This window comes from Lycorma delicatula, chromosome 3 (assembly GCF_047948215.1).
Source record: "Lycorma delicatula isolate Av1 chromosome 3, ASM4794821v1, whole genome shotgun sequence".
Classification (NCBI taxonomy): Eukaryota; Metazoa; Arthropoda; class Insecta; order Hemiptera; family Fulgoridae; genus Lycorma; species Lycorma delicatula.
The window spans coordinates 212,117,457-212,141,288 of record NC_134457.1 but is presented as its reverse complement, the minus strand read 5'-3'; the positions used below and the strand labels follow the sequence as shown (position 1 = coordinate 212,141,288).

At 26.5% G+C, this 23,832-nt stretch overlaps 1 protein-coding gene across 2 annotated transcripts in view; it reads right to left on the bottom strand.

Annotated features, from left to right (window-relative positions):
- Positions 1–23,832, bottom strand: part of Klp31E (kinesin-like protein 31E) — a 541,210-nt gene that overhangs the window by 34,799 nt on the left and 482,579 nt on the right. The window contains exon 25 of one of the 2 annotated variants that reach the window (XM_075361452.1): positions 10,630–10,911. The exons of the other annotated variant lie outside the window; for it this stretch is intronic. Within the exon in view, the coding sequence (XP_075217567.1) occupies positions 10,845–10,911 (67 nt within the window). The 3' untranslated portion in view covers positions 10,630–10,844. Of the gene's footprint in view, positions 1–10,629; positions 10,912–23,832 lie in introns of those variants that run through there. 2 annotated transcript variants of the gene reach the window in all.

Sequence of the window (23,832 nt, the reverse complement as noted above, 5' to 3'; positions counted from 1 at the left end):
TTTTCTTTTTTTTTCTTTTTAATTGTATAGTTCACCCCTGTATTCACCGGAATTCTGTTCACAACAAAAAATATTTATATTTTTGGTCCCATGAAATTGTGCTAACTCAGATTTTACTGTACAAAAATGAATCCAAGGAAATTTTAACTGTGTTTATTTATAACTGTTGATATTTATCCACTTGTGAACCGTAATTAAAAAAGTTACCTTTGCTAATTTAACAAAACATAACTTATTAAATACACAAAATTAAGACTGTCATATACAGACAACTTTATTTGAACAAGTTAAAGATGTAAATTTCAATTTATTTATTAAATACATTTTTCTAAAAAAAAGAAAATACAGTAAAATATAGTAAATAATTATAAAACATTACAAAATGAAATAAAAAGAATTAGTTTTAAAATATAATAAATACCTGAAATTTAAAAAATTATTATTTTAAAAAATGTGCAGATATTTTTAAAAGGTTTAATTAAAATAAAATATAACACTTTACCAAAAACACATTGACACATATATTTACCAAAGATCCATAATATCAACACACATTAAATGATGAACTAATTGTACTAATTCTGTTGCCTAAAAGTTACTTTTTTTATTTGACTAACAATCCAAATATATGATTGGAAATTTTTATATCATGAGGTACTAATAATTATTATAAAAGAACAACAAATTTTCAATAGTAAAAACACAATGCACTAGTCTGAAACTATTTTATCTTAGCTTGGTACATCTTTGGATTTAATGAGGCAAGCATATTATGGGTCATTGCTATTCATGAAGAAAAGAGAAAAAACTATGAGAATAAAAATTGAAATAAACTTGGTTTATTTTTAAAATTGAATTTGAATGTTAAAGTATCAAATCAGTTCAGATGATAAAAATGTTGAAATAGCGAATAGATATTTTATCACATTGATGATAATTTGTAAATTATAATCGCTCTTTATTTTAATAGTTTAATTTAATGTATAACTAATATAGTGTTTGGTATATCTTGAAGAGAAAAAATATACATCTAATGATCACAATGAAGTATTTGATAATAATAAAAGTTATGATATTATGTACATCTGAAATTAGAAAAAATGTTAGAATAATGCATGTAAGTAAATTAAGCAATGAAATGTGCTTATTGATCTCATTACCTCATAAAAATACTGATAAATTGTTGTTAGAAAGTTCCAGACAAGCTTACACATACAGAGGAATTAACATTTTGAATTGCTTATCTGCCAACTGAGAGTTTTAAAATGTTATCACAAACAAATGAATCACTACATATTTACTATGTGATCACATCAATCAACGTAATTACCATTCCTTCTAGTACACTCCTATGTAGAGAAAACTAAACATGATACATGGAAACAAATAATCGTGTGATGGATTTTAACAATTTCAATACAATAAATTACACCTTTATCGAAACGCTGGTTTCTGAGACCGAGGAAATTTCGTTTTCGTATGGTAGCACCTGCATGATTTTGATCTCTAGGGTGCTCAGTAACTTACCCACCACTACCCTTCTTTACAACAAACCTGTTTTCACATAGTCTGAGGGCACTATTTAACAGTGGTTTATCGTTGTGTGAAACTCATCTGGTCCGTTTGACCAGATATTTCTATGTGTGTTTGTTATGTGCTAGTCTGTCATACTGGATCTTTCTAAATACATTACACCTCGTATTTATTAATTGTGCATTTATCAGTAAAAATGTTTTATTGTTTCTGTAAACAGTGTGTAATTTGAAATATATTCTGTAAAAAATATCTTTTAAATAGTGTGGACGTATATATTTTGTAAATAGTGTCAATGCATATATTTAGCAAAAATTTTATAAATAGTGGGAACGAATATGGACTGTCCAAGTACCAGTAGGCAGGTTACTTTCCATGACAAAAACTATGAACACAAACATGATGTTTGAAGAATTGGAAGTAAATGATAATGCCTAGAAATAAGCGAGTCCATGGACAATTCTGACACTGGCCCGGATTATGTGTTGTCTGATGAAGTGTCAAGTGAAGATACAGAGGACACAGACTGAAACGGGGCTTGAAGATACAGCGAAGGGTGGCGAGTTGGACAACAAAATTGTACTAATTGATAAGAACTTGCCAGAATATGTTTCAGGCCAAATGAAAAAGAATGAGTGTGTACCAGATTATCCTTGATGCACAAATGAGCCAAAGATGAGTGCCAGTAGACAAACACCAGTGCACAACATCATTATAGGACGTTTGCCAGGCTTGATTGGAATAGCAAAAAGATTAGGAAATAAGTCTGAAAAGACAGAAATGTGGAATATGCTGTTTGATCCCAATGTAATTGATCAAATATGTGTACACACAAATGTAAAACTTGCAGCAGTAAGAAATACATCAGGTGATTCAATGAGTAAGTCAGATTACCGTGATAATGACAATACTGAGATAAATGCTGTAATCAGCTTATTACTTTTGTCCTCTGCTTTAAAATTTAACCATGAAACCATAATATCCATGTTTGCTAAAGATGTTATCAATAAGCCAGTTTTCAATTCATCTATGTCAGTAAAGCGCTTTGAAATTTTATTCTCCTCATGTTTGAGATTTGACGATACTCAAACCTAACATGCGAGGGAAAGCTTGTGATAAAGCAGCTGCAATATCAGAAATTTTCACCAAAGTGATTGAAAACTCTAAAACGTACAGTTTATCAGAAAAGATAACAATTGATGAGATGTTAGTCCTGTTTAGAGGTAGGTGCAGTTTCTGAATGTATAAGTCGAACAAATATGGTATAAAAATTATGTGCCTGGCAGATGCCAAAACATCCTTCTTGTACAATGCCTATATTTATATGGGAGACGATAGTGATGGAATCGGACTCACTCCTGAAGAGCACAACATCAGCAAACCAACTCAAGCAGTCTGTGCAAACAAATTGAAGGAATTCACCCTAATGTCACAGCAGACAATTGGTTTTCAAGTATGGAGGCTATGGACCAGCTAGAAAACAGAGACCTAACTTATTTAGGCACTACGAAGAAAGATAAAAAGGAGATACCTGTTGAATTCCTTTCCAGTTTGGATCAACCTCTAAATTCAGTTTGTTTCAGGTTCAACGGGAATAGAACATTGGTATCATTTGTTCCAAAGAAAAACCAAGCAGTGGTTTTAATTTCCATGAAGCATCATAGAATTGAAATAAATAAAGAAAAGAACAAGCTGGATGTTGTATGTTACTATAACACCACAAAATGTGGTGTGAATATTATGGATATGAAGTGTGCCATGTATGCATCGAACAGAAGGACCAGGCACTCGGCCTTAGTGGTTTTTTACTGACTTGTCAGCATCGCAAGTGTAAACGTACACATTTTATACATGTGCTACATCAACACAGAAATTATGACAAGATTTCAGTTCACTAAAGAATTTGCCAAGGTATGTTTTGAACCCCATCTAAGAATGCGACTGGAAATACCAAATCTTTGAAGGGATACAAAGGATCTCGTAATGAATATGCTCAGTGAAGACTAGCAACAAGGACATCATGGAGAGCTCTGTGATAAGATGCCCAAGAATAAAACCTGCAGAAAATGCCCTTCAATTAAGGAAAGGAAAACTAACTATAAATGTGTCAATTGACAAATCCCCATCTGTCTTAAATGTAGCAAGAAAATCTGTAATGAATGTGCATTAGACTGTATATAAAAACTGAAAACATTGGACGAACAATTAGGCACTTTGAAAATTGCTTGGTTATTATCTTATTGTAAGTTACTAAACATTTATATTTCTTTGTTTTTTTAATAAATGCTCAACAAAATGTTTTTAAAGATAAAAAAAATATGTTTTTGAATTTAAAAAAATTTGAACATTTTTATAAAAATGCTTATTTACAAAAACATTGTTTTATCATGTACTATTTTTTCTGCCTATACCTATGTAATTAGCTGTAAATAAAACTATTTTGTTGAAAAATGTGTTTTTAAAATTCTTACACCAAAAAACACTCTTTTTAAAAATCAATTAACTTTTTATATTTTTATTTTACTAATAAAAAATAAATAAAAAAAAAAATTTTAAAGCAGTTTAATTAGATGCTTAGAAATATAATTACGAATTTACATATTTGAGCACTGCAGTAATTGAAACAAAAAGAAAATATAAAAAAAATAGGTACACCAGCTTCAGAAACCGGTATTTCTGTTAGCATTATAAAATTCATGTTTCGATAAAGGTGATAATAGATTAAAATAAGGTCATTCATTCTAGTCTCTACATAATTTGTGAATGGTCGAAATTCCTATTTGAGATGGTAACCTGTACAACAAAAGATTAGCAGATCAAAATGTGTTAAGATTGCCATAAATAGATATTTTTTCTATTATACCATATAAATAATATATAGGGGTCATTCAAATATAAACCGGATTTGTTTACATAACTTTATTGATGCAAGATAAAATTACAAATAAATTACTTCATTTTTTTACAATTTCCTTCAAGACAAATACATTTTCACCAGATAGATAGCTTCCTGATCCCATCAAAAAACACGATGGCTGCCCCAACAACCAACTGTGCACATAATGCTCGACTGCAGCATCGTCTTTGAATCTTTCCCCTCCTAGAGTTTCTTTTAGAAAACCAAGCATGTGGAAACCACATGGTGACAAATCTAGACTGTACGGTGGATGTTCAAGAATTGGCCACAAAAGTTTAGTGATTTATCACTAGACTGAGCTGCTGTATGTGGCCGTGCATTATCGTAGAAAAGGAGGATGTTGCAAATTGGTTTGCCAGCATCATTTATTGCAATAAACAGACTGATGTCACCCAACAACAACTGGCAGTACTATGCCACATTTAATGTCCTTCGTTCATCTAAGAAATCAGTTGGTAGCACACATTTTGAGTCCCAAAACACAGTTTCTTGATCTTGAGGAAAAGTAGCCCCTCCTCACTTTTCCACCACTCGATACATGTTCTCTTGCTTTCCAGGGTGTGGTTCAAAATTACCTTTCCTGAAAATTGCCTTTAGTGACACTAAGTCACTAACAGATATCTTTCCAGACATTTCTCTGTGCCTCAGTGAGAAGACGTAGAACCTACCTCACCAACACTTTGTTGTATAAAATCTGAAAACATTGCATGTACACTGCCGAGAATTATGCCACTCTGTGATGCAATATCAGCGATAGTTATGTGGCGGTCACATTCTATAAGGTCACAAACGATCTGAATGTTGTCATCATTGACACTGGTCTGAGGATGACATTTGTGACTTTCATTTTCCACTACATCACAGCCACTTCAAATTTTTTTGGCCCAATCAAACAGGAGTTTCTGACTGGGTACTATCTCCAAACTATAACTAGTGTAGAGTCATAATTTCAGATGATTTCACACCTTCATTGGCAAGAAATCAAATTATAATTTGTTACACAATGGATGATGGTACTCTTACTCAGACATTCTGCTACTGATGTGGGAATGTAACCTACAGGTGTGGTTGGTCAGTTCTTTCCTCCACATATATCCAACCAATTACCTGCAGCGCCCCACTACATTTAATGCTCTCTTCAGTCATGTGGCAAAATTCCAGTTTATATTTGAATGACCCTCGAATTTGCATTACACAAATATTTTTAAAAGAAAAAATATGTCTGAACCAGTATTAGAAGCTGAACTTGAGAAGCTTCTAACAAAACCTGAGAAGCAGATATAAATCAATATAATATACAGAGTTAAGTACAATATGTTAAATTATAAAAGAAAAAAGGAACAGGATAAAAAACTTAACAAAGGGATTCAAATAGTCCACTGAAGCAGGATGATATATCTGTCAAAATGATGGTTGTGAAAGAGTTTATATATATATATATATATATATATAAAACCTTTTTTTTTTTTTAAATCTATTATTTTATTGAAAATTATTAATTTTTTTATATTTGATAAAAATTTAACAAAATAAAGATTTATTAATAAGTCAAGCAACCCAGTAGCTGGACTTTAAGGCTATCTGGGACGTATGACTTTTCAATTTATGAGACAAATACTCTATAATTTATGAGACAAATGATTATATTTACCAAATATATAAATTTTATTTAATAACAATTTTAAACATATTTAAATTTTAACTGATCAGTAGGCCGAAATTACATTATAATCACACAATTTATACAATAATTAATTCTAATTATAGGCACATCAACTATTATGAGGAAAAATTAACTACGATCTAAAAATTTCATAAAAAAAATTAAGAATACTAACAAAAAGTACAGTAACTGTAATCCCTTACAAGAACTAGGATATTTAGATAAATATATCTTAAAGTATATTACGATATAAAGAAAGAATAAAATTCAACAGTGGAAGCAATATTTAAAATACAAATTGGATGTGGTTTCATTAATTAGACTTCAAAATTCTGGAATTGTTACTAATAACAGTAAATGATAACTGATACAAACAAGAAAAAAATATAAAAAGATAAATAAATTGATGTAAAAAAATTAAAATTTTAATAAACTAAATCAGTGAATGTGCGAGAATAAGTTATCAGCCTGAAAGGTAGAATGATTCTCTCCAATTAATAATAAACTGTAACTATAATGCTAAGGCGACACTAGTAATATGTTCTTAGTCTAAGTTAAAGATTATGGTAAATAGTCCAGTCAACTAACGGTTAAGTTGCAAATGCTACAAACATTTACTTTTTCTGTTTTTTTTCCTTTTATTTTTTTTTTAACTGTAATTATTGCCATTTTTACTTTAAAATTCACATAATAACAAACATAGTATTATTAATACAGACTTTTCATTACTGTTTGGGAAGTAATGTTCTTCACATATCTGAAACTTTTTAAAAAATATTGCAGTAAAATATTCACAGATAGTTGTAAATACATCATAGTAATAACTGATAATGAACATGACATGTGTTAATTATGAATATGCTAAGTAAGATTATCAAACAGGAGTAAGATTAAAATATATATATATATATATATATATATAGATATACTTTAACCAACTAAAAATACTACATTTGAACCTGTACTTATAAAACAGATGACAACTTTCCAAATTTCAATTGAGTAAATTATCTATTACTTTTACAAATAATTATTGAAACAGATTGATGTTTTATTTTTGTTGGTTATTTATTAAATTATACTGAGTAACTTCAGTTGTATTTATTTTATAACATATTCTCAACACTTTTAACCTACAGTTTACATTTTTTTAATATTAATAAATAATTATTGACTAGATATGTGTATGTATGTGTATGTGTATGTGTGTGTGTGTGTGTGTGTGTGTGTGTGTGTGTGTGTGTGTGTGTATCAATTTTTTAAACATGTTGTCTTGTGTGTCAAATCACAGTTAATTATTTATAGTGTAAAAATCACCATATAGACACACATATATAAAAAATAAGAACACTTAAAGGCGAGATCAGTCTTATTTTTTATGTATGTGTGTATATGGTGATTTTTAAACTATAAATAATTAATTTTAAAATATATATATATATATGGTGAGCTGGCCTTCTGAAAAACAATAAAATGTATTTATGATCAATAATTGTAGGGGAACACACACACACACCTAGTTATTAATTATTTTGAAACTAATGTTGAACATGTCATATTAAACACAATGATATAGAAGTTAACTGTCTCTTCAAAAGTGAGTTGCCGTCTGAAAAAAAAAATTATTTACAATCAATAATTGTAGGGGCTTGTTCAAAATTAGTCATACGTCAGTTAACACAATTTGAAACAAAAGAATTTTAAAAGAACTTCGAATAAAAAGAAGTTTATAGCAGTTTTGAAAAAGTATAATACTGTAAAACCTCCATTAACCAAAAATCTAACATTCAAGTTGTTAAATAACAATTGTGATACTTTTACAAAACAGATGTAATTATTTTAAATTTAACTTATGACTTTAACATTCAAAAATGTATCTTATGACAATCAATTGTTATTTCTTTAATTTATCATGTGATTTTTATATTTTTTTATGTATTTAAATTCCTCCTGAAGATGGCAGAATAACCCAAAATGTTTGAGGAAATCAAATAATATAATGGTAAGCTGTTTTTAATATTATATATAATAAAAATAATTTTTAAATTTCAGAATTTAACCCTTGAGCAAAAACACTGGGCAATAGTATGCTCTACTAGGCGACTGGTTTGTTTTTTATATATTCTGGTGGCAAAAATCATTCCCACTTATCCACTGATCCTTGCTACTTATTTAGTGATAACTTTTATGCTCTTTAGTACTGTATCAGCAATTCTATTTGTCTTGGAATTAAAGAAAATAATATTTCAACAGAATCCTAAATGTGTCTGATCAATTAAATATTTTTATGCATTTTATTTACCTCTTTATTTAATTAATATCTGTTTTTAACTAATTTATTGCTTGTAATGTGTTTCATTATCTTATGAATATTTGTCGAACTGTTAAATGTTCAGGGCCATAAGAGGCTGCAAAAGCACAACCTACTTAATAAAATTGGTTACTACCAAAATGAGATTGTTGAATGTACTAATTGTTACAAAAATAGAAGAGTTAAACTGAATTACAGCAAAGAGAGATGCAAGAAAAGATAAGGTAAAAATTTTACACTGATAAGAATGCTCTGTTTTATTATCATGAAAAGTGAAAATAAGATTAATAGTACAATTACAGAAAACGGTAGATCTGGTATAACTATTACAAATAATACTTATAAGACATTTTTATGTTGTTATTATACATATATTCAAAAATAGATAAACTTCAGAATTTAAATCATGTCTAGTTTAGTTTGTAAAAATTTGTAAAGATAGTTATTGTGTTATCAGATGCATAATAGGAAACTTCAGAAAAAACGTATGCAGGAAAAATGAAACCTCTCTGTAACCTTTCTAGTTCTAACCAACACAGGCCAAAAATAATCAGCTAGTGCCTATGTAAATTACTTAAACAAGTAATACTGAGTGATTTTTAAAAAAAATATCTATAAATATACAATAAAATAAAAAATAACCAACATACAAAACAAAAATTAAAAAGCATTTAAAAAATACAGTATAAATGAAAATGAGGAAATGTGTATAAGGGGAATATAATACTAGGAAATCATGGTGAAGAAACATCAAAATACATATTTACAATAAAAAGTCAAATTTTGTTCCATTTCACTTGTGATTTCAACTCAGTCATGAATGAAATGATTTTCTCTATTAAATATTAATCTATATAACACAGATATGTTTAGTTATGAAATTATATGATGTCTTCAATATTTAAAAATTAAATAATATAAATATTAGACTGTAAATGCAAATGTTTTTAATACTAATGAAAAACTTCTCACTTTAACCCATTTTGGAATTTTTCACCACCACTCAATTTTGAATAATTCCAAATTGTTTATTTTCATATATAGATGTTCTTCGTTTTCTGTTTTCTTACATTGAAAGTAAAATAAAATATTAATCTGTCAAGTCATTTTAAAGAGTAAAAAATGTTTTAATTTTAAATTATCTTTATTAACATTGATTAAACCTTTTTTTTATTAAATGTAATTTTTTTATACATCCTATAAGTCATGTTTCTAACTTTTAAATAAAACAATGTGAGTATCCCTGTTTTATCTAAAATTTTGCTTAACAAAAATTAGGATCCATATTCTTTATTTTGGTTTATAGAGGTTTTTCCATATGAATAAATTAGATCATAACTTAAGAACAAATACAAGTTACACGGTATTAAAAAAATTTCTAGGAAGCTACTACAAAATAATAATAACATCTTAATATTGTATAAAACTAATAGATTAAGATAAACATTATAAATAACCTGTAATGAAAAATAAGACTTAAAAAAGATAAAAATATTTAAAATAAAAATCTAACTGAATAAGTTATTCAGTAACACCATTTTTGTAATTAAAAAATATTAATTAAAATCAGCATTCATATAACTATACTTAAAATTCACTTAATAATAATAATATTGCTAATATTTAGTGACACTTATCTAAATTTCTACGAAAAGAAAACTATTTTCAATGATTCAAAGATAAGAAACACAAAATTATACAACAAAAAAACTGATTCTCTTATTTTATAACATACAGAAATTTAAAAACGTTTTAGATATTTCTTTAATACATAACTAATTATTCATAATGGCTCTATTAAATTATGACAAACACAAATTAAGTTTTTTTTTTTTTAATATAAAAAGTTCAAAAAGAAAGAAATGAAACTTCTACATACTTTGATTCTTAAATTTAAGAAATCCATTTTTTAAACTAGCCCTAATAATAAAACAATGAATATAATACTATTTATTAAAACAATGCAATATAAAAAAATACTTTTACTTACCCTACATTATTGTCTTTTTTAGTTTATTTTCTTTTTATAAAATGTATAAAAATTTGATCAACAATGTAATGGATGCATTAATTAATTATTTTTAATAACTATTATTAATGTAAATAATTTATGTATTTTATAAATATTAACTTAAATACTGTACAATATTAAAATTAATTATAATATATTTATACAACTTAAAAAAAAAAATACTGTACAACATTAAAATACTATTACTGAATACATTTAAGGCCATCTATAAAAACACAATAATTAATTAAGGAATTAAAAAAAAATTAAAACGTTCATGAATACAAAAAATTATTAATTTAAAAAAATACTAATCTTTCCTGAGTAAATAAGTAAACAGTCTTATAAGGAGACGCAAGAGGAATGTGTAAATCGAATGTAACATAGCAGCAAACCAATGAAGTCCGCGTCACGTCAGCTCATTTAAAAGGAAATCAAGTCGATTATTAAGCCTCCATAGACGAACACAACTATCACTGAAATAAAAACAAATTATAAAATATATTTTAAATATTGTATTTTAATTAATAATAAAGTACTATATAATAAGGTGAATAACTTTGAACGTGAATGTAATTAATTATAAAACAAGTGCAAATAAACAATTCATTTAAAACATTTATCATGCATAAAACAGCAACACATTTTTATGGATTTTATAATTATTGATAAAAAGTTAGCCGCTTTAGAAAATCTACTACTTTCTAAGAAAATACTTCATTTTCTTTATGAAAAAACTGCATAAATGTATATGACATGTATAATTACTAATAGCCATTTGTAAAAAGATAATTTATAACCGAAGGAAAAAAATAGTAAATTGCATTAAAAAATTGGATAGCAAAATCATTAAAAAATTCTGTAATTTTCACCAGTTACATTATCCAATAAAACCAGTTCTTAGTATTAGTAGCGCAGTTCTTCATAGATAAGCCACCAAAATTACTAAAAACATAAAAATGGATACTACGCAAAAAAATGAGAAATAACCAAAATAAGCTCTCTATTTCAAAATCAACTATTTTATTCATAAACATTTCTAGTGAGATTAAATTAAAAAAAATTAAAGATGCTATATTATAAAAAATAGGCATAGCATTAAAGTGCATTTGAAGAATTACATAACATGAAAATAAAATAAAACTTACAAATAAATATTAAACAACTCATAAATTGATGATTCTATTTCTTCTGAAATTCTTTTTGAGCTAGACCTTTTTAATACAGGAGCTACGCAAAGAAATTGGTTCTGAAAGGTTCTCAGAAAAAAGTTCCATTAATTTGTAAGATAATCAATTAATAAATTTAGAATATTATTATGTTTCATAATGTTGTTCAATAACGATAAAAATGTTATAATAAGGGAGTAATCACAGGAGTCAACGTAACTAAGCGATAAAATAAAGAAAACAAATTTTTGTTCACAATGACGGAAGCGTCAGTGTAACGGAGAACATTTTTTCATATCTATATCACATGATGTTGTAAACATAAGAGTCTTTCTTGTATGTCAGGGCCAAAAATGCAAACTTAAAAATCTGTCAAGAATTATACAACAGGTAAACATATGTTAATTTTAATCTGAACAAAGTGCTGGGTGATTTAATTGCTTTAGGAATAATGAATTTATTAATCATAGTAGCACAGCACTGTTATGAACATATAGAAAATTAATGCAGAAGTGTATATTTTATTTTTAAGACACTGGCATACAGCAGATGAAAACTTTACACTACTGTACATTCACCAAAAATTCAAAATGATTCTAACAAAAAATATGACAAAACTTTAATAAATCAATTGAGTTTGCTACAATCACAAACAGTAAACATAAATTAATTACAATAATAATAAAAATTTGAAGCATTAAACGAAACAGATTACTTTGTGTGCAATATTGATGCACATAATATTAAACAATAAGCAAATTATAAATTATTGGCAGCAAAAAGCACAACAAACAGCCGTCAGCATTTAAAAGCACCAAAGAGTCATTAATTGATTGTTTTAACAAGTTACAAACTACCATCAGGTAATGTTAACTGTGTTAAACTGATATAGTTTAATTCATGAATTTTGAAACTATAAAAAAAGACAAACTGAACACCATTTTATAAATATTATGTTTTTAATAACTAACTTCAAAATGCAAGTCACTCATGTGATTTCGATGACTCGCTGAAGAAGATCGTAAGGGAATAAAAAATATTCTGAAATAAGATAAAACAAACTTCAAAAATTTGGTTCAGTTTTTTGTTACAATTTATAGTTTTTCAAAAAATAAATATAATACGTAAATGCAGAAATGAATATACAAACAGGTTTCACCTATATTTGTTTATCAATTAATTATGATTAAATATATCAAGGATTAGCTCAAAAAACAGTAGTAAAGAAATAACAATGAATTTTTTTGGATTCATTAATGGTTAGGAAAAAATGAACCAGTATTTTTAATAAAATAACATACACAGAACTTAATTCATAAGATATTATAGATAAAACATAAATTTAATATGCCAATCTCTGTGGTGGAGTGGCAGTCTCGGCCTTTCAAGCAGAGGTCCCAGGTTCAAATCCCAGTCAGGCATGGCATTTTTCATATGCTACAAATTTACATTCCCACATACAAGCTTCTTTGTAAGCTTCTGTGCGAATTAATTTATCAGCCACAAAAAAAAATAATCTTAAGTAGTTATTGAAAATTATAAACAATTCACTTATAAGGTAATCAGAAATTATTCCTGCAAAGGAACTTTTAGACCTAATTAGCAGCACTTTCCTCACTGAAGATATCCATAGCTAATAATAAATCTGGAAACCTACCAGTAACCCCATAAAAAAGATCCTGCTAATTAGCACAAAAAACTTCTAGAAGAACAATTTCCATACAATCTGAAAGAGTTTAGAATTTTATCACATTTTGTCATGCAGTTCATTGAGCTTAAATTTAAAAAATAATTTTAACATACAAATATACAGAACAAAACACTGTTTCACTGATTAAAAAACAATTAACTTTACGTACTGTTATGTTTGTAGAAAGAACTGTAAACTTATCAATATCATAATCAAATTTAAAAAGAAAAAATGTTAGGAAAAAAAAAATCAATAAATAATCCTTAAAACTTGAGTAAATAACTATAGCCAGAAATGGTATTAATCATTTTACAGCAAAATTGGTGAAAGTTGATGAAGTTCAACTTATATAAGTGTCCAACAGTGAAGAAAAAATCAAATATATAAATTTCATTCATTATAAAGATATATCTCAAACACGCAAGATGGTTCAGATTGATGGAGCTAATTATATTTTATAAACAATTCATAACAGGCTCAGTAAATTGAAAAATGGAATTTTTCCAAAATTTATTTATTAATTTATTTTCACAAAACATGTAAATTGTTTTTCTACATAGTCTCAAAATATTGCTACACATTTTTTCTATTGGACTGGTAATTTTTTTCTGAATTTTATAAAAAAAAGAATATCTGAAGCCAATTGCATATAAATTCTTCACGTATTTATAGTTTGAAAATTTTTGTTTCCCAGAATACTTCTTTCAGAGATCAGAATAAATATATGGGATACAATATAAATATTAAGTGACATAATAGAACTGCAAAGATGACATTGAACAGTGGTCCATTTCAAATGCACCAATTTCTGAGGAGTAATAATGACAATAACATAGTTGTGAAGAAACAACTCCAACCACGTGACATGCATCAATCCTCTATTATAATAATAAAAAAGATAAACAATAATAATAATAATAATAATAAAAGGCTTTGTTTACAGATAACATTTTTTAGGTTTCATTTCTTTAACAATACTCTGAACTCTACTTTTTTGTTTAATTTAACTCCCTCTGGCAACTTAGTAGTGAATATAGGATGAGTCATAAATTAAATTTTAATCTATTTCTTTGACTGCTTTGTTTCAGGATTATAATGGTGCACCCATGACTCACATACTCCTCATGTTGAAAGTATGAGACTCCTCATACTTTCAACACCAAACAAGTTCAAAGGTGACCGCTAAATAAAAATTGGTTTATATCAGAATCAATATCACAAGATGAAAAAACAATATGTATGAAATGTCAACTAAAATATAACTCTTTGCCATTTTTCAGATACTACCCACAAGTTGAGCTGTCATGTCTTTTTAAGCAATATAAAATTGATGATAAATTTGTTACTACAGTACTCACTGTAAGACTAACACTCAATAATAGCAAGCATAAGTAATTTGTTTCATCATCAAATAGATTGTGCAGAAAATGCAACTCTTCAATATGTTATAATTATTATTTTATATAGTTTTAGGTACACAAAATTGTCTTTAAATACAGATAATAAAAAATGTTCAATATTAAAACAGGCAGATAATATAACATAAGTAACTTAACATAGGCATGCAAATGAATATGTAAGAAATTTCTCATTAAAATAAATAATAAAAAAATGAAAAAAGAAAAAATTGTAATATTTTAATTCCAATCTCATATAAATTTTCACTCAATTATAAATGTTTCAGTTTGATTATAAGCTTGAAAAATGTGCAAATTAAAACCAACATTGTGTGAAATTAAAAAAAAAAATACAAAACTACAATAATTATAAAAAAATCACCTTTTATAGATTATGATGAAGATCTTCTAACAAAATTTACTCAAATGCTTCCATTAACAATTAAGTACATATACATATATATTCTTTTCATTTAACAAATTATTAATTACATAAAATAATAATTAAGTTATATGATGTCAAATTATATATTAAATTTCATTTTCATGAAAATTATATGATTCTCGTGAGAAAAATACACATATTTAATAAAAGTGCCGTATTGCAAAGCACAATTATTTAAAAAAAAAAAAGATAAATTTTTTTTTAATTAATGTACAATACAAATATTGCATTATACTTAAAAGCACGTGCACATATTGCAAGTTTATTGTCAACAATGAATTTTAATTAATACAGAATGCTAAGAAAAAAATTAATGCTGTTTTTTTAATTATAATATATAACACAAATTTTTACTAATTTTAATTAAAATCATGGGAAGAGAGGCAAATACTCACAGACCCAGGTTCTGTAATTCTAGAAGGTGGTCAGATTGAAAAATAATTTAAGTAAAAAAATTAATTTTTTGAGTGCATTAAGTTACATTATTCATTATAGAAGTTTTTCTAAATTCTTTACAGTATAAAATATCTTTTTAATCAAGGGTACCTTCCTTTATCATAACCGTGTATAAAGCTTAATAAACCCATAACCCAAGCTTAATAAAACAGCCCTGAATAAAATAAATTTCTATCAAATGGTTGTATTATTTTGAAAAATATAAATGATGAGACATTTTTAGGAAGCGGCTAAACGATATCTCAATATTAAATGCTACCTATCATTACCCAAATTTATATACATTTCTTTTACTCGCAAATCAAGATTTCAATAAAAACAAAAAAAAAATATTTTTTTAAATAAAAAAAAAATCAAGAAATATTAAAGGCAGATTAAAGATTTGTTTATTAAATAGTAATTCAGTAAATTGTAAGAAATCAAAATATTAAATAATTAATTGTTTAATAGTTCAAAATTTAAAAAACAAAATAAGATTATATATACATATAGAATCAACAATGTTTTTTTATCTATTTCTAAGAGTAAGAAGAAATTCTGAACACCATACATTTTTTACTTTGAAAGAATTTAAGTTCAAAATAAATAAAGATAAAATTAAGGTAATTAAACAAGGATAATGAAAAATATTAAAATAAGGGAAAATAATTATCAGAAGTTGCAGAATTATTTATTTATTATTTTTATTAATAATAATTATAATAAAAATTCCTTTAATACTCATTTCATATTGATATTAACTCTTCCTAATCCTTTGTATTTATTAGCTATGATTGTTTACATCAAATTGTGCATCTTATACTTGTATATTTTTTTTGGGGAGGGAAATTTTTCTCTTTAAGAATTTATCTAAACCAGTTATCTTCAGTTGTTAAATTTTTACCAATGCTTGAGCATAACATGTTTAAAAACATGAATGAACTCTTTTGTAAATAAAAAGAAAAAATAACATATATTAAATGAAGTCTATTTTATTTTTCCCATTAAAAAAAATTATTTATCTTCAAACATTTCAAAAATCATACAATACTAAAATGCAGTTTAGTAGACATATATCATATAACCATGATTGATAGTCAAACAAAAGAGAAAAATAATAGCAATCCTATATTATTTTAAAGCACTGTATTTAAGTATAGCAAAAAAAAACAAAATTTTTCAGTGATAAAATTGAAAGTGAAACCAACAAGAAACACCAAAACACAAGAAAGGTTTTTAAATTATACATATGTCACTTTGATGAAATTGATAATTATTTGCTTAACACTAACAATATTTATTTAAATAATAAATATTATCTTCTAAGAAATGAAAAAAAGATAATTTTTTAAAGTGAAATATAAAAAATAATCAAATACAACTATTTACTAAAGTGAAATCTAAAAATAATGAGGCTTTATAAAGTACAAAACTATAAAAAAGTTCCAAATGAAATTCACGTTTTCTTATTGTTCCTTACTATATAAAGAACTGCTTACAAGGAAAAAATTAAACTTAATATTAAAAAAATGTTAACTAATTTACAAATAATTATTAAAAAAAAAGAAACGCACTAGGCATCAGACAAAATTACAATGTGTTTTAAATCATTTTCAATTTTAAATGAATTACCTCTGTTTAGATGACAAAGATGAAGTGTTGTGATTACTCATATGTATAGAATCAGTTAAAAAGGCATAAAGCAACACTATTTATTAGCAAAACACTAATTTTAAATTATAAAGAAGAGAATAATTGCAAATAAAAAAATATCATCAATAATTTGAGTTTTTCCTTAAAAAACTAAAAAGATAATATATATAATAAGTTCTGTTTTATACATATAAAGAAATAAGCAAATGAATATTCACTTCACTACAGTATACCTCTACTACAGTGTTTGCACTTCTGTAATCCTATCAAAAAGAGTGGAATTGACAAATAATTTCATATCAAACTAGCCAAAAAATTAATCAAGTCAAAGATAAAACTAAAACAATTTATTAAAATTATTAGATTAGAAATTATAAAACAACTAAGTATTTTTATAAATGTCAATTTTAAAATAAGAAAAAATCAAAATAAAGCCTACTACTTAAATTCAATTTTTTTAGTTTTTATTTTTTTTTCAAATAGTACACATATTTTTTTTATATATAATCACCATAACACTTTATTAAGTGTTTTTTTAAGTATATATTTATCTCTAAACCATTTTCAGTGTTTCTGAAAAACATAAATACTTGAAACAAATTAGCAACAGCATTACCGAACTTATTCAAAGTACATTTACATTTAAATCAAACAGCAACCTTTATTTAAATGAACCTTTATTTAGTTAAAATTTTTTAACTAAAACTCTTACATTAAAATTTGAGTAATTCTGGAAAAAAATTTATGAAATAATCTTCATCTTTAAAAAAAATTAATCTTATAAAAGGAAAATTTTTATAAAGCACTATTCAAGATTTACATATTCATATTGGCAACAACAGGGTGACTCCGGCTTGCTTCACTTCTCTATCCTTTGAAATCCCAATCCAAATTTTAATAGTATCAGTCTGCCATATACAGAAGTTACTGTACAAAATTCTAATATTTTAGTCCTACTAAGCTACCAACCCAAATAGATGTCATCACACAAATACAAACATACTGGTATTTATAAACAAAAAGAATTTATCCCCCATTTCTCCATTCTACATTTTTCATAATAAATATTATATTTTACAGTGGCATACTAGTGAAGGGTTAAATCATATACAAATTTTTATGCATCCAAAAATTAGAAATATGACATAAGATATAAAATGCTCTATTATTTAAAGAATGACCATCAAATGTAAAGACAATCACATTATCTGATTTATTCACAGACTACAATCCATTTTTATTTAGTCCATTTTCAGATATAAACTATAATTATTGTCAAGTAATAATATAAATTGATAATTTATTAATAAAAAATTCTTACATTAGTTTTTTATTTCCACTGACTGAGTGGTAAGGTCTTTGTATCAACTAGACTGTTTGGGAGTCTGTGTTTACTTTTACCTTAGCCCAAAAATAAATTTTAGACAATTGATTTTCAGTTAAATTCTAAAGAATTGTAAAATTTTGCCATCTTTGAGGGGAGGTTATTTGTTTCTCTTCTTGGTCCCTCTCTGAGTATATCAACCTTCTCAAAACACCACCCATTTTTTCTTTTTGAATCCTCCTTCCCAAGTGATGTTGGATTTCTGTAACTTTGGGCTAAATACTAACTGGATCTGGGTGTATAAAGTGCTAAAGAAATTATTTATAATTTTGAGGTTCTGCATCATTGGTATTTTTGTACTTTACAAATACCTATAGAGTAAAGGAATTAGAATATAATTGCAGTAATCCACAAAAAATGGATCAACAGCTGAATTTTAATAATTGTCTGTAAAGCAACTCTCAACATCTACATGAATTACAATTTTTTAAATATAGTGAATGTTAGTTTAAAAATATAAAAACATTTTCACGGAAATATTAGACACAATTATAATATAAATTTATGTGTTTTTGTGTTACAATGAATGATTTAGAAACTATAATGACATCAGAATTATACCCCTACCACTATAGTTTAATAAATATAAGTTTCAAGCAAAACATGAACTGTCTACTTTACGAACCACCAATTTGGTTTAAGTAATTTAAAAAATCTAAATATAGGAAAAATAAATATTTTGCAACAAAGGTATAAGTCATGAAAGAAAAACCTGACATTTTGTTCATTTCAATATTATAATTTTGTGGGCAGCAATTTATTTGAAGAAAACCTGTACTAATTATGGAAAGAAGTACACCATTTCTTGTCTGTTTTCCTAGTATTGTAATTTTAACATTCCATAATTTCATTAAGAGATATCATAAAAATAAAAAAAAATTACAATTTAAAATTATTTAAGAGAAAAAATTTACTTCTTTTTTAAAGTATCTTTCAAATTTTTTGATTATTGGTATCAATATGATAACCATTTAAAAAAGGTTTGATTTTGCTCTCAGTAAGGATAGGAAATCTTTTGCTCAGACAATAGTTACTACACAATAATAAAATGCATAAAGCTTCTTGAATTTAATTAATACGATGGTAAAAATAAATAAAGCAAAGAAGAACTGCCATTAAAACTGTTTAAAAACTCAGGAATCTGTTAAAAAAGAACACTTTTTTTTTAAGCATTGTACTATATCACATAAACTGATATTATCAGCAATTTTAAAGGAAATTATTATTTTCTTTAAAATCCTTTTTCATCCACTGTAACTGAAATTATGAAACTGTGTACAAATGTGTTCATGAAACAATAAAGCAAATTTCAAAACGTGTTTCTTTCATCATGTTAAAACAAATAGTTCAGTACAAAAAAAATTCCCATGTTTACTGACAACCAATATAGTAAATATTGTTTCATTTTTATTTTACCTTTAGGTGTTTAGGTGTGGTAATTCCCCTGATATTTGGAAGGTGGCAGTGGTCTTTCTTGTAGTAAAAATTAAAAACTTCATGAAATGTGCAACTATGGGCCAATCTCAGTACTTGGAATCGCTCTTAAAATCTTTGAAAAGATTTATGCATGATTACTTTTATAATCCAATGAAGAGTCAGATTTTCCACAGCAACATGGAATTATGTAGCCCAAATCTACTACCAAAATAACATGTTGCTTATTTTGCACCAAAATAATTGCCCCAATACAGTATCTATTACATCCAATAGCTGTTGCATCCAACAGGAACAATATGTACTTCAACTTTTAAAAAAAATTATTTGACAATGTTCCCATTCTTAGTTGGAGAAGTTGAATGCCTTTGGAACTGTCAGACCAATGCGCTGATATGGCTGCAATTTTGCTTGGCTGATGTAAAATTTATGGTGAAAGTAACCGGATAATTACTATTACTTCATTTATTAATTATACTTTCATTGGAATATCATAAATTATGATCTAATAAACTGATGACCTAAAAATATGCGTTGAAGTGAAGAAAACTTCAAATTGTGACACAAGCTTAATTATCATATTAACACGGTTAACTGACAGATAAATGAAAAATTTCACAGAACTTAACATCAGGAAGACAGCTGTAATTACTTACATTAGGACAATTCTAATTGTTTGCAACAATTTTGGTTTGATCAATCCATTTATAATTACTATTAAAAGAGTAAGCAGTATAAAAGATCTAGGAAGTTAAGTATAACTTTTCAACTTTTATTGGCACTACAAGAAATATTCAACAAAATGTGTCATGAATTGATATGTTCATAAACTGTAAAACTGAATTTATATAGAATTTTTTAATTTATGTTACTAGTTGTACCAAACACATATAATGTTTTATTTCTTAAACGTTTTGTTAAAACATTATTCCTAACAGTTGACCCAAACAATGTCAATGAAATATATATTTATATAAAATACACAGAAGAAATTTTGTATGAAAGATTAAGGATTTTTATCAAAAGTTCAATATTCAAAGGCTAATGGCTAGCCTTTGACTAGTCTACTGCATTATTTTCCCCTGTAACAATATCTGCACCAAATTATCTCTGTGGCAGAGTGCTAGGATCTTAGTCTTTTATCTGGAAGTTCCGGGTTTGAATCTCAGTCAGGCTAGGCATTTTTCATACACTACAAAATTTACATTTCACATTCTCATGCACAAGTTTTGAGCTTATACAGTGAATTAATCATCCGAAAAAAATCTATTCTCTGGCTGTGGCTTATGGGATGAATGGTGTAAGGATGTGTGAGAGGTAAAACACAGTTGGTAAACTTTTTTTCTTTGGTGACAAATACTATAACTATAACATTCAACTAATAAATATCTATCTCATAGAATACCAACTAAGTATAATTTCAATAAAAGTGAAAAGAAAAGCAAAATATAGCTTAACTATTTAAAAATGTTATTAATTCTAAATGACATGATAATATTTTATTACATAACTGCTTTTCAGAGATCATGATATACAATTACATTTATTATGCAAATAACCTTTTAAATTGCATTATTAGCTTTTTGTAAACACTTTGTACACTACGTAAATATGCAGTAAATTTTTCTCTAATTAACATATGGAATTACACTTCAACTGCAAAACTGATTTAACAATATAAACATAAAATATTTTATACAATAAAAAAAGAAAAAATATTAGGCTAAACCAATTTTTTCTTTTACAAATATATATATTTAACAATATTTCTTCCCCATTGCAATAACAATCAATATGAAACAATTTGGGTTGGGTAATTTTATATAAATACAGTAATTATTAGCAGTATATACAAAAAAAGTTATTCAATATATTTTATATAAATTATAACTGTTTTTTCTTTTACTATATTTTTTTTACTCTTTTTTAATATATTTTTTCCTTTTTTTTATATCTTTATTATAATTAACAAACACCAAAACAAATATAAGCTTTGACAGATTCTATGATTTCATATCATTATTGCAAATACAATTGTGTGAACATACTACAATATGTGAATGATTTCATTGAATACTTTATAATCCAAAGGTTTATTAAAGCAGGCTGGGTATTATCTACATTAACAGAGATATTTAAAGAGTTTTTTTACAATTTTCAGTAAAAACCGTTCACAAGAAGAAATAGGTATTAAGTTAAAATAATAAATATCATGGAGTTTTGCTAAATAAAAAGTAAATGAGTACACCAAAGAATAAAGAAGATAAAAATATTAAGGATTACAAAGCAATAACATTTTTAAGAAAGTACATTACTATATACTTTACAACAAACAATATAATGATGTATTCAGAACTTTGCAAATGTTTGCTCTTGATCAGCTCTTTTCAGATTAAAGTAACATTTTTGAGATTTATTTTGTATTTTTTTTAGATACAAGATTGAGAGATTTAATGTTGATAAAGGAGTGGTAAATTAAAATTGTCCAAGTTCTGATTTAGAAAAACAATCAAGAACAGAATCAATGCTTTTATAGGATGTTAATATATATAGTATTCCACAATAATTGAAATATTGATTTAACTGCTTTAAAATTGGTGCAGCAACAGAAACTTTACTTAAGCTACACAAATTAAGAGTAAATTTATATTTAATGGTGGCAGTAAAATATTAAATGTTACACATTTATAAATGCAATATTTAAGATCTATTTAAGTTTTATTGATTCGTGAGATATTTTCATCCTATTTCACATCTCCATAATTTATTATGAAATAGACAAACATGGCACATAAAATAGATAAGAGATAAAATCAGATTTTTCAGTAGCATCAAAATACTTATACCTAATAACATTTTTTGATAATGGCTTCTGACCATTGCACTCAATATTGTACGTAGAAAAAAAAGATAACAAATGACAATGTTCAACATAGTTTACATCATTTATTATTTCTATGGCTATATACTTGGTACAAATTGGAGTTAAAAGTTACTCTAAAGTGTTAAACAATTAATTATTAAAGAAAGTGATATTATTTTGAATCAAGTGGTTCTTTATCAAAAAGAAAGCTAGATACAAATAAGATTCTGAATAATGACAAATAAGCTGTTACAACAGTTCACTGACAATGTTCAATGTTTTCTTCATACTTGCTGTACTATCTTTTTATTTCATACACATCTAATATGAGAAGGCTCATGAGGTCAGCTGTGGAAATACATCCCAACCCCATAGGGGAAGATACATGCCTTGTGTTGCTTCTGGTTGCCACCCCCACCCCTGTTTCTACCCCTGATGGGCTTTAATCGTCTTTCATCCTCTAACATTTTACATCTCACAATAATAAGCCAGGTCTCGTTGGGATGTCACCAATGTAAATGCCTCGGTAGACATTTACATTGGTGATTTTAAAACTCAGCTTTTGCCTTAGCTGCAGGTCTCGTCTAGGTGCAGAAATACATCCCAACCCCATAGGGGAAGACACCTGCCTTGTGATGCTTTCGATTGCCATGCCACCCTCCCATTCCTAGCCCTGATGGGCTTTAACAGGAGCTGTAGAAATACAGGAAGAAAACCACTTATAATTACTTTGAAAGAGTACTCCAATCTTCAATGCTTATAATTTAAAAAAAGTTCCATATTATATAAGCCTTTCTTTCTAGTCATTTCAGCACCTCTTGTAACAGCACATTGCCACTGAAATTATGAATCAAGTGTAACTCGTTATTGGTTGTTGCAACATAGCTACTTTTTGCTGTAATACTGTTGTGCATCCTACTACATTAA